Below are 12,293 nucleotides of genomic sequence, written 5' to 3'. Positions count from 1 at the left end.
CAGGTCATATTCAACGTTGATATTCAGGCTCCAACTCCCATTCATTTTGTGGTGTATAAAAAGTTGCGGTCAATTATATTTTTCGCAAGATGATACTGATGGAAGAAATGAGAGAACTATCATCCAGTGTCTATAAATTCAATTAACCTTCTTGACGTCAACTTGACTCCGGGTTATCCACGACACAACAAGATTTAAGGATATGATCAGAAGATGTAAAGGTACCAGGGCCAGAGAAAATTTACCCGTAAATGAAAAAAAGGAAAAGAAAAATACAGACATATGTAGCGGCGGGATAGCACTAGCAGTGTGAATATGATATTACAAGAATGGCTAACACTTGCTCCTCAAGGTAAACAATTTATAAGTAACAGCTGCCATCACTCGCTGCAAAAGCTAATCATCTCTACAATCTGCCAGCAGCAGTAAGTAGCATATCTCTCAAAACCAAGTTATTTCCCTCATCATGATTTAGCTTCAAGGCTAACATCACCAACCCCAAGGTTACACTTAAGACAATTGAAAACCTGCATCACAAGCTATGAAACTAGAAATAAAGTAGATACATTTGTGCTACTGAACAAAACAAAGCACAGCTGGAATGGTCATTATTAAGTTGGAAGGTTGATACACTATCAAACTCAAGTTACAACAAGTATCTGGTCTGTTTTTTTTTCTGTTATTGCCTGTTTAAATTAAGCATGGCAATCCTCTCCGAATTCTAAGTTGAGCAATCAGAAAACGGATTATTTCAGACTTGAATGAGAGAATAGAGGTAGAGAAGAAAATAACAGAACACAACTGTGAGGAGAATCCCACCCCTAATCAAACACCTACTTGTACCTCTAACGCAATCTTGATATACTGGTATTATTTGTTTAATCACCAAACCCCAGGGAACCATTTACCTCTGGGGGGAATCCACAGTCCGAACATTTGCACCTGTCATTCCTTCAATTCGGTCTTTGGTTATCTCCACAAAGTGACCTACTATTTCATGGAACTGCTTGAGCCCTGACAGCGGGAGAATTATGGAGGAGCGATCAGAACCTGCAACCTGCAATTTTAACGGAATCTAAAGATATTAAGACTTCATTTACTGTCAGAAACCTTAAATTAAAAGTAAAATGAACAAGAAAATCCTCCTAGGGTCTCAATGAAATAATTTCTTTTTATTTTTTGAAGCATACCTCGGATATTCTTAGGAAATGGCCCCTGTTATTACTCCCAAGATCAAAGAAGAATCTTTTTTGATCAGCTCTGATCACTTTAGATACCCCCATGTTACCAATTTCATCCTGTGCAGGCAACTCTCCAGATCTGTCAACATTCAGTTCAGAAGTTGGAGCAGTTTGACTACTGTGGCCAGATATGAAGCCAGCGCCTACATCATCTGAAAGCCCAACAAGACGCTCTGAAGGTTCAGAACTTTGCTGCTTTGGCATGGAAACAACCAGGTGGAAATTAACAGGACATGTGAGATACTAGAGAAAATTATATTACCCAGAAATAGGAAATTTATGCATGAAAAACAAGAACACCTGATTGGGCAGTATAAAAAGTCTGGATGCTTCATTGATCTCTGCCAAAATGTTTCTAAATGCTGCCCACCCTTCATCCCGGGCGCTCCCTGCAGGAACAATGATAGTACTGCGATTTCTACTAACAGATGCTTCAGATACCTGCACCAAAAAAATTTATTTGAGCAGAAAAAATTGGAGAACAAAAAACTGGAGTCTAGCCCTGGAATTGTCTTCTCCTCAGAGTGGTTAGAATTCATGCAAAGACAATAATAAACAATCATCCATGCAATAAAGATAGCTTCATAATGTCAAGCTCGATGGATAAAAGTTACCCTAAGCCATAAAGGTCCATCTTCTCCAAGGGCTCACTTCAATGGAAAGGTTTGACACCTCAATGTCGGCTCTTTGCCATATTTCAGGTTCCTACAACTAAAAAGTCAGGGCAGGGAACCGAAACCAGAGTTACATGCCCTGATTATGGAGTTAAACCTAGAACCATTATTATTTAATAATTGCGGTATACTGATGCCTAAGAATACGTGCCCGAGAGTGCCTAAACATTGAGCAGTTATCCAATAGCTGCAAAGTTAAGAACTAAAAATAAATGCTGTAACATTGATGCAGAGTTTAAGGCGCTCAGGGGAGTGCACCTCCATTACTAATATTCCACTTCAACAATGGGAAAACATGAGAAGTTGGTAAAATGCATGTAGTGTAAGTGGAAAAATGTGATCTTAAATCATCGAGTAAGAAGTTGGCAGCTGGATAAGGAACAAATTTTTCAGTGTATTGCAATGGAAGGATCATCGAGCTAAGAAATTTGGTGCAGAGAAATCTCTCTTTGGCACGCATGTTTAGGCCTGACATGGCAAACTCCCACATGGACATGTTTTGAACGGGATTAAAAGAGGGGCGTGAGTCAGCAACAGATCTGCTGTGCCTGTACATAAGGAAATCCATGCTTGTGGGGTTTCTTCTCCCAGGCACTAAATAAAGAAGCAAAGGCCTTAAACGATTAATTTTTTATAAAAACAAAAAACACTCGAGTCAGCAGCACCCAAGATCAATTGATTTAGAATGTGAATTGGTTTGTGTGATGTGGCCTTATTGTTTTCTTAGCAGTTCCGCACAAGAGTTTAACGTTTGACATCTAGTTGGTTCCACTTGCCACTTCAATGTAGCATGTATCTTAGATCTTGGGAATCATCTTGCTTCCATAAACAAAAAGGTTAATAGGTAAGAATCCATTAAATTATTTAGGATTCCACATCTTAAAGCATCTGGCTGCAAATATGAACATTTCTAAAGTATTGATGCAATAAATATAACAATCAGCACTAGATTCAGATCGCGTTCAAACAACTCAAACTGGACAACTTAACCAAATCCTTATTTAGAAGAAATGAATCATTATAGGAAAATAAAAACATTCAACTTAAATTTATTAAGGTTTTCAAACATAAATCAAAAGAATACATGTTATATTTGTCCTTCAATGACACCATGCTAAATTCAGGGTAAAAAATGATAAAAAGAAGACACTATAAAATGCATGCTTGAGTATATATGCATAATGAAATTATATATAGAGTTATTTTCAAATACCTTACAAAATGGTACGTTTTTCAACTAAAAATCATACATGGATGACTGAGATGCCTGGTGGGTTCCATCCGCATCTAATATAACGGTTGACAAACAGGTCTTTAGTTAAGGACCTTATTAGATATCCCTCCATATAAAGGTGCGTATATACACAACAATTCTTAAACATTTGATGCCAAGTACCTTAACAGGAAATGGAAATATACTATGCTCCAAGTCGTTGGAAAAAAAAAATAGAAATCAAACTAGAATGATAACTAGTTGGAGTATATAAGTAAATGGTATCTTTCCTATTAGTTATTAGATTTTCATCCAATGTAAGAGGAAGTTGAGTAACAATGCAATGCAACTACCACTTAACAAGTAGCAGGGCTCCATGTTATATCAAGGCCACAAAAATATTCAAGTCGTTCACAAGCTGCTCAAAGCCAAATTTCACAAGTTTCGATGCATCAGACACATGATATTATCATCCAGTCCAATAGTGGACGTGAGCTACTAACAATAGAAGATAAAAAACTTTATGCTAATAGTTTTTAGACAGTTGTGTCAAGCACAAACTTAGTTTACCATAGTCTTAATCAGATTTCAGCAGAAATGTAAAAAACTGGATGTTGGGCTGAAAGAATGATGGAATTATAGAGTACTGATATGGAAATAAATTGGATCTCTTCCTAGGGTGTTGCTGAAATTCTGAAGTTTCGGCAACATATCAAAACCACATTGACTTCGGTGACAACTCCAAGAAAAAGCTGGATTTTCTAGAAAATATCTCCAATGGTATGAAGGGATGTATATCACTGAAATATAGCTGGGTTTACAGGGTTTGGCTTCATCTCCACCGGACATGAACTCACAAGTCACGCCAACAATCAATTGCAGGCAAAGCACTTGTAGGGTTCCCTCAAGTTCCCCCTTTCTTTGTTGCAAACGCAAAGATAGAGAAATAAAAATGAAAGTGGAGAATGTTTATTTCACAAAGAATTGGATTCACATGTCTTTGGGAAAATGGGAATGCTGAATTTTTCAATCCACCTTCTGCAGAAAAAGTTAAATGGCTTGCCATGATATGAAAAATACCAAAAGAGAGACTGGACAAACGAAAATGCTAAAAGGATTAGGAATTACTCATTCTAGTTACCTAGTTTTTTTGTTTTTTTTGGGTTTTCAAATCTTGGTTTTTCAAGTTCTATTTTAAGTTATTCAAATGGGCTGAAATTGTAATGAAATTTGGGCTAAACATCGGTGAATGTTTGTATTAAATTAATTAAGTATTTTTCTTTTTGCACACAAAACAGTTGAGTATGGAACTAGAGATTTCCTAAAGCTCCATCCAAAATTTCCATTGTTTATGCAAGCTCTACTTGTATTTCTACCGATATTTCTGTGAACCAAACTACCAATAAACCTACATTGAAATTTTCAAACTTGAACATGATACTCTATATCATCATATGTAATATTAATAATAGAAACTAATGGCATTGCCAGTGGTGCCAGGGGCAAGTAACTAAAAACCCCAAACTTAATTTATATTCCTCAACAGAAAAAATAAAGGAAAGTTCTGTAAAAAGATAATAATAATGAGACAGAAACAAAGAATGTACAAGAAGTGAGGTGATACAAAAAACAATTAACTACACTCAGGAAAACATAGACAACACACATAAAATGTTTGCACGTCGCATCACCATGTAATTAAGACCTTTGATGGCTAGCCAACTATACTCCACATATAAAGAGAGCCAAAAACGCCAGAATGCACCAAGTACAATACCATGAACCATTCTCCATCTTTACCATTGTCTCCAATATCTTTGAACTCTTTGCTTCCAAAAACTATCAGAACAATCTAAAGGACCATTACATTCACTAACTACATAATCCACCATTCAAACCTTGAATTAAATAGCTAAAAAGTAGTAGAGGGCAAACTACATCTAAATGACATTTCAGAGAGTATGCACTATAAAAACTTACGAATAAAAAACATTTGGGAGAAAATAAAATTTCCAAAGCAACATTAAACTAGAAGAGTGATTCTTGGTACCATGAGAGCGGTGAAACAAATACTTATGCATCTTTTTGTACGGGAGGGCAGGGGAGCAGAGATAAAAGTCCATAATTTTTCGTTAAAGGGTTTAGGGCATACTAAAGAATCCAACTTGTGAGGCATTTCAGGGGCCTCTTTACACAATCAAACTCTTGATCTTGCACACAGTTTGAAGAAAAGAGGGTTCTACAACGATTTACTGTGAAATCAAATAGTCATTGACTAATACCATTTCGTACACCATTTATATCGAAAAATATCAAATCCCATGCCCTAGTCAGTATCCAGAATTTTCTATCAACTGCAGGGGAAGATTTCTTCAAAATAAGGATGAAGGATCTACTTATCAATACCAAGTAATCCAGAATGCAAGGGGAAGCATAGAATATTTTTACAGGGAAAAATCACGTACACACAGAAGCAATTGTTTACATACGAATATATATTTAGGAAAAAATAAAATTAGAAAATCTGAAGCGAAAGATTATTGATTAAGGAGAGGAGGCAACCCAGATGCAAAGCTAAACTGATGTGTCTAGTCAAAATGTCATTAGCATTGAAAATTAACAGCAGCAGATGTAAGCGTAAGTGAGCAAGTAAAACACTGAAAAGAGAGGGGATAAAAGATATTTGAAAAAGAAAAAGGAAAGAAAGAACCTTCAAGAAACGGCCCCTGCGGTTCTCGCCAATGTCAAAGTAGAAGACCTAAGGAGATAATTAAGCAAAGAAAGGAAAGAAGGAAAACATGAGGCGGGTGGTGGAAGCAATCTTAGGGGTGGAATGAAAAGTTTGCTGCTACTTACCTTGGTGTCTAGCTGCAATTCCTTGCTGAAGACATCCTGATCGTCTGAATTGACATAGTAATTGAAGAGATCGAGGAACCAGGAGATACCGGAGAAGGGAACGATGATGGTGGACCTGGTGGCTGACGTCTTCTCGGAAATTTTGAGATAGCGGCCGCGAGGGTTCTCTTTGAGATCGAAGTAGAAGAGCTTGTGCTCAACCTGCAGCGTCTTACACAGAAGCTCCACGTCATTACCTCCGCCTCCAGCTCCACCTCCTACTGTCGTTGCTCCTCCTGCTCCTACTCCTGCTACTGCTCCTCCTCCTCCTACGCCACCCGAATTCCCTTCCATCTCCAAATCTTATAAGTATTTCCCTTCCTAAAAAATATAACACAAGAGACCAGCCCCCAAGGTTGCCACTCCACTACTGGAACCTTTGGACCTCTGCTCTGGTTGGCTTTGGTAACTTGTCACCTACTACTCAGATCTCACTTTCTCAGGGAGGATGCTGCTGCTAAATTGCTTGCTCCTCAATTGTTAGCGTGTACTACTACTTATGCAAAACTAGGGTTTTGGGCCTTGGGGTTGGGCAGGGATGTCATGTGAGGGGGAAATTGACCCACTCACTCACTCGGCTCAGCCTCCAGTTTCCACTCTTCATTCATTCCCAATTTCCCATCCGGAATTTTCTAATTTCTAGTATATAATTAAAAGGGTTAATTGTTTTATTAGTCTCTAAATTTTCACCCAATTTACATTTGAGTACCTCAATTTTCAAAAGGCTTATTTATGTACATGCTCCATGTGCTTTCAAACTTGTCTCAGATTACTACCTGGGCTTTGAAACGTCTCAAAATGCCCCCCCAACACTTTTAAAAACGGCCTCACGTTACCCATTCCATCAATATTATAGACGTTCCGTTACGTGCTTTGGGCCCCACTTCGTTTTAATTCTTAACATTGGAGAATATAGGTTTTTTCAGCTTCAGAAAAGGGGAAGGGGGTATTTGGGTGGGCAGGGAAAATTTGGTTTTGCTAGAAATTTCAAGTTTAATTTATGTCATAAGAAGGAAGAAGTTTGTAGAGCTGCTTGAAGATTGGGAGCTTGGGTATGGGCCTCAAAGGTTTAAATACAAAGAGTTATAGATGGCAACAAAAGGGTTTAGGGAGAAGGAGCTTTTGGGAAGTGGGGGATTTGGTAAGGTCTATAAAGGCATATTACTTCCTCCAAAACTGAGATTGCAGTGAAGAGGGTCTCACATGAATCAAGACAGGGGATGAAGGAGTTTGTTGCAGAAATTATTAGCATTGGCAGACTTCGTCACCGAAATTTAGTACCACTGTTGGGATATTGTAGAAGAAAAGGGGAGCTGCTCTTGGTCTATAACTACATGCCTAATGGAAGTCGGGACAAATACCTATACGACCAACCAGTGGTCACTCCAAATTTCTCATTCTCACCCAAATACCCCTTTTCCCCTTTTCTGAAGCTGAAAAAACCCTTATTCTCCAATGTTAAGGATTAAAACGAAGTGGGGCCCAAAGCACGTAACGGAACGTTTATAATACTGACGGAATGGGTAACGTGAGACTGTTTTTAAAAGTGTGGGGGTATTTTGAGACGTTTCAAAGCCCAGATGGTAATCTGAGACAAGTTTGAAAGCACAGGGGGCATGTACATAAATAAGCCTTTTCAATATGGTTCCCGTGGTCCTTTAATTTTAGTTTCGTTTGGACAACTAGTCCCACCGTTACTTCTGTCAATTTTTTCATTATATTTAAGGGTAGATGGGTCTTTTCAGTTGATTTTATTATCCCCCTTCCCCTTATTTCATCATCCCCACTTCCACCACCTCTCTCTCTCTCTCTCTCTCTCTGTGTTACCAATCCTTGGATTAAATCCGGATATGTTTCTTGGTGGGAAGAGTGTGGCTAATACAAATTAGGGGCACACTATATGTTCATCTTGTTGTCTGGCAATGGCTGCCCAAGTTTTGATGAACATGAAAAATGACAAAGCATCTGCAGTCTTGTGGGAAAGGCAAGCACCAAGAGCTAAGCTAAGCAGAGCCAGTAAAGGAGAAGTCTTTACAAGTTTACAACTTTTTTTCTTTGAATTTGAATTTTCAGGATCCACCTGAGAGACCCAAAGGACAAAACCCTCCTGGTATAGTCACTCAGAATTTTCAGCAATGGACCATGTCTGGTACTCTCTGCCCAGAAGGAACAATTCCAATTAGAAGAACATGAGAGTAAGATATGATGAGAGCTAGGTCTATTAAAAGATTTGGAAGAAAATTGAGAAGGCATGTCAGAAGAGATAGATGAGGTGGGGGCGATGGCGGTGGGGCTAGTTGGATGGCTGGATAGGGGGTTAGAAATCGGGATAGAGGGAGAGGAGAGAGAGAGATTTATTCTTTGGTTCGCAACTCTTCAGATTTTAGCTACTTGGAGTCACAACCTTGACCTGGAATATTGGTACCTTGATGAAAATCCTGTTTGGCTTGGCAACCTGCTGATTGATGATTCGCTGGGGGCTGCTAAGGCCCGTTTGATTAATGTCATGTAGTCTGCGTGTTTTTTCTTTTGGGATTCTTTAACCTCCTTTTCTCATAAATAAATATATAAAAAATAGTCGTATCAGAGAAGCTAAAAGAGGTAAAAGTCTCTTTTGTCCCTCAACTACTCCCCACATGCCCTAAATATAACGAAAAAATTGACAGAAATAACGGTGGGACTAGTTGTCCAAACGAAACTAAAGTTAAAGGACAACGGGAACCATTTTGGAAATTGAGGTACTCAAATGCAAATCGGGTCAAAGTTCATGGACTAAAATCGTTCCTTCACGAAAGTTGCTCGCCATCACCTCCTCTTTCATCTTCCCAAAATACCTGACTCAAACAGCTGACGTTTGTGGCCAATTTTGGCTGGGACAGTTCAACAATCGCTGCCTGCCGTAAACCCAATACGTCAATTTTCCGTCGCCATAACGACCTTATCTTGTCGTCATTCCTTCACCAAAATTGTTCGTCATCACCTCATCTATCATCGTCCTAAAATACCCGACCCAAACAGCTAGCATTCGTGGCCAATTTTGGCTGAAACAGTCCAGCAGTTGCGACCCAATTTCACGGCGACTTTCTGTCGCTGTAACGACCTTATCTCTCCATCATTCCTTCACGAAAGTTGCTCGCCATCACCTTCTATATCATCTCCCCAAAATACCCGACCTAAACAGCTGGAGTTCATGACCAATTTTGGCTGGAACAGTCCAATAGTCGCCGTTTGTGGATTGCAATTTCCGTTTCTGCATTGCAGTTTCCGTTTTGATTGGTGGTTGACATGCAGAGTGTTGGGGTTTCATTTGGACTAGGAAGGGAGTTTGCATTGTGTGAACTCGCACTGTAGCATTTGCACTTTTTTAAATAGTGTTTGCTTGTTTGTGAAGAGAGAGAGTGTGTGTGTGTTGATGGACAACTGGGGATTGGATGCTGAGGAGCTGACGTTGTGATGCTACTCAGGCAGTGGAGTTCTTCGACATTTGCATTGGTGGTGAGGAATTTTTAGTTGATCTCTCCAGTATTGGTTTCATTATTATCTTCTTCTTTTTTCTTCGTATGTCTTCTCATTTTTGCATTTTGTTATTGAACCACACGTTTTGATTGGCTAAAGAAAACAACATTGATTTCATTACCATTATCCCAACTCTTTAGTTTAGCTGAACAAGAACATGCAATTTTAACATGAAGCAACATTCTTATACTCAATCAAGTTCTCGGAGACGAACGACGATCTTTAATGACACAAAATCTTCTTCTTTTTTCGGAAACTGCAATGCAGAAAACGGAAATTGCAATGCAGAAAACGGAAACTGCATTGCAGAAAACAGAAATTGCATTGCAGAAAATGGAACCTGCAATGCATAAAACAGAAACATGAATAACTTATTTTACATTCTAGGTGGTCTTCAGTTTGATTCCCCCTCTCCCAACATGTCTTGAATAAAAAAAAAATATGGTTTTGTTTTGTTTAACTCTAGAGTTGAGCATTTTTGCCTAGACTTAATATTGCAGTTTCCATTTCTGTATTTCAGTTTCCGCTTCTGCATTGTAGTTTCCGTTTCTGCATCGCAGTTTTTGTTTTAGTACTTTCATTATGGTTTTCCGTTTTGGTTCCTCACTTATTAATATATTTATTTTTTCCCCATACTCTTGAGTTTAGTTTTTGTTTGCATTTTTTTTTTGTTTACATCATTGATATCTACATTGTTTTTGCTTTAAAATCCCACTTAAATATGAGAACTTTTGGTTTTTCTAAAAACTGCCGTGCATTTTTCGATCTTCTTCTATTGCAGTATTCATGTTTTGATGTGAAGGTCAGTTTTGTTGTTATTGAGGTATGTATATTCTTGATCAAATTGTTATTTGAATTTTCTAGTTATTTTTTGCTTTTTAGAAGTTGATTTTTCAACTCTTTGATGTAATTTTTATTTTTTACTTTGGCTTTTTTTTATCAGATTTGAGTTTGAGGTGCTGTTTGGTTAGAGATTTTTGTATAATTTTCTAGCACTTTCATCATGGTTTTGACTTTTAGTTCCTCACTTATTAATAGGTACATTTTTGCCCAGACTCTGCATTGTAGCTTCCGTTTCCGTTCTAGCACTTAGCCTTCCCTCATCCTAGGACTCGTTTGGTACACAGGACTGTTTTGGCATGGACAATGCTTAGGGACTGTCTTGGCTTGGCTTGACTTGGTCTAAGTTGGATAACACTTATCCTGCGTTTGGTGTACGCTTGGACTAGGACTAGATTTTTATTTTTATTTTTCAAAACTATCTATGTATATGTATATATGTATAAATACATGTCTTATGTATGTGTACATATGTATTTTATAATATATGTGACATGTATGTGTATATACATGTATATATGTATATTATAAATAATATAAACATATATATATATAATATGTGTATATAGGTGTATATCTGTATATTATAATATATACATGGGTATAATACATATATATATATATATATGTATTTTATAATATATATATATATATATATATGTATATATGTATATTACAATATATATAATACATATATAATATATATGTGTATATATGTGTGTATATGTATACTATAATACATACATGGGTATAATATATATACACATATATGTATATATACGTATATATATATATATATATGTATTATAATATATTATATATAATATATATTACATATATAAACATATGCTATTATTATAATATTAATATGTATATGTGTATATGGGTATATTATAATAATAATATACATGTATATATGTATATGTATATTATATATATTATATATGTATATATGTGTATGTATATATACAGAGGCAGAGCCAATGAAGGCCCACAAGGGTCAGCTGACCCTTCTGAAGTTCCCTAAATAACCCTGCATTTGTTTATATTTAATCTTTGTTCATATTTTTTTCTTAAAGTCTGACCCTTCTGATTGAAGAACAGCAAGCTGTTATAATTTTTTTTTTTCTCTTTACTTTTTTAATAACTTAAGAATTACTAACCCAAAAACACTTTTTTTATGATTTCTTTATTATCTCAAATTAAGAAAAATAATGTTGATATGATTTCTTTATTATCTGAATTTTGAAATTTGATATTATTGATAATGAAGTGATTATGAAAATATTTCAAGAGATGAACGATTATTGTGAATGTATTGAAATAACATATATGAGTTATTACTAAAGACTTTGTATTACTAGATAAATTTATCTTGTTTAGAAATGATTTTATTATTTGAGGTTGACCCTTCTTGATGAATTTTCCGGCTCCGCCCTTGTATATATATACATATATACATATATGATATATTTATGTGTATATACATGTATATATGTACATTATAGCATATGTGTAAGTAAGTTTAATAATAATAATATATGTTATTAATTTTACAATATAATATATGCATTTTATACATTGGTGACCATTTGGACTAGCTAATCCTCCCTTTCCACATGAGATTAGTAGTCCTCTCCTAAGGAGGTGTTTTTGGTGGGCCCGGTATTAGCAATCCCATCTAAGACTAGGATTAGATAAAACAAACATGGTACTAAATTTAGTCAAAGCCAATTCAAATCAATCTCGTGTATCAAACGAGCCCTAAATATTTTTCCATGAGGACAAAAAAATATGTGAAGCGAGCCAAAATTCGGTAATTATTGCTACAATTAAGCCTAAGGGTAATGCTAGGCTTACTTTTAACGCTATTGTCTTTTCCCATCATGTTATTTATTTATTGTTTCTTCAGCC

The 12,293-nt window shown here is 36.5% G+C and overlaps 1 protein-coding gene across 2 annotated transcripts; it reads right to left on the bottom strand.

Moving 5' to 3' along the window:
• Positions 1-577: 577 nt before the first annotated feature.
• Positions 578-6,635, bottom strand: LOC110759008 (purin-rich alpha 1). Of its 2 annotated transcripts, none has more exons than XM_021961010.2 (5): positions 5,985-6,635; positions 5,839-5,886; positions 1,542-1,682; positions 1,191-1,436; positions 578-1,057 (listed from the first exon to the last, which is right to left on the bottom strand). In XM_021961010.2, exons 1-5 carry the CDS (start codon positions 6,315-6,317, stop codon positions 905-907), a joined length of 921 nt encoding a protein of 306 aa, XP_021816702.1. In that variant the 5' UTR covers positions 6,318-6,635; the 3' UTR covers positions 578-904. The 2 variants fall into 2 exon arrangements, with proteins under 2 accessions (XP_021816702.1, XP_021816703.1); XM_021961011.2 differs by having other exon boundaries at positions 1,191-1,433; positions 5,985-6,634.
• Positions 6,636-12,293: the final 5,658 nt, after the last annotated feature.

This window comes from Prunus avium, chromosome 6 (assembly GCF_965620075.1).
Source record: "Prunus avium chromosome 6, drPruAviu1.hap1.1, whole genome shotgun sequence".
Taxonomy (NCBI): Eukaryota; Viridiplantae; Streptophyta; class Magnoliopsida; order Rosales; family Rosaceae; genus Prunus; species Prunus avium.
This window is presented reverse-complemented; position numbering and strand designations above follow the sequence as displayed.

What these genes read in the sequence shown, in the direction of transcription:
- LOC110759008 (XM_021961010.2), bottom strand. Translation starts at nt 6,317, where the DNA reads ATGGAAGGGAATTCGGGTGGCGTAGGAGGAGGAGGAGCAGTAGCAGGA. An exon ending in TTTTTATACTGCCCAATCAG is followed by an intron (nt 1,437 to 1,541) that starts GTGTTCTTGTTT and finishes TCCATGCCAAAG; the next exon opens with CAGCAAAGTTCTGAACCTTC. An exon ending in ATTTCCTAAGAATATCCGAG is followed by an intron (nt 1,058 to 1,190) that starts GTATGCTTCAAA and finishes TTAAAATTGCAG; the next exon opens with GTTGCAGGTTCTGATCGCTC.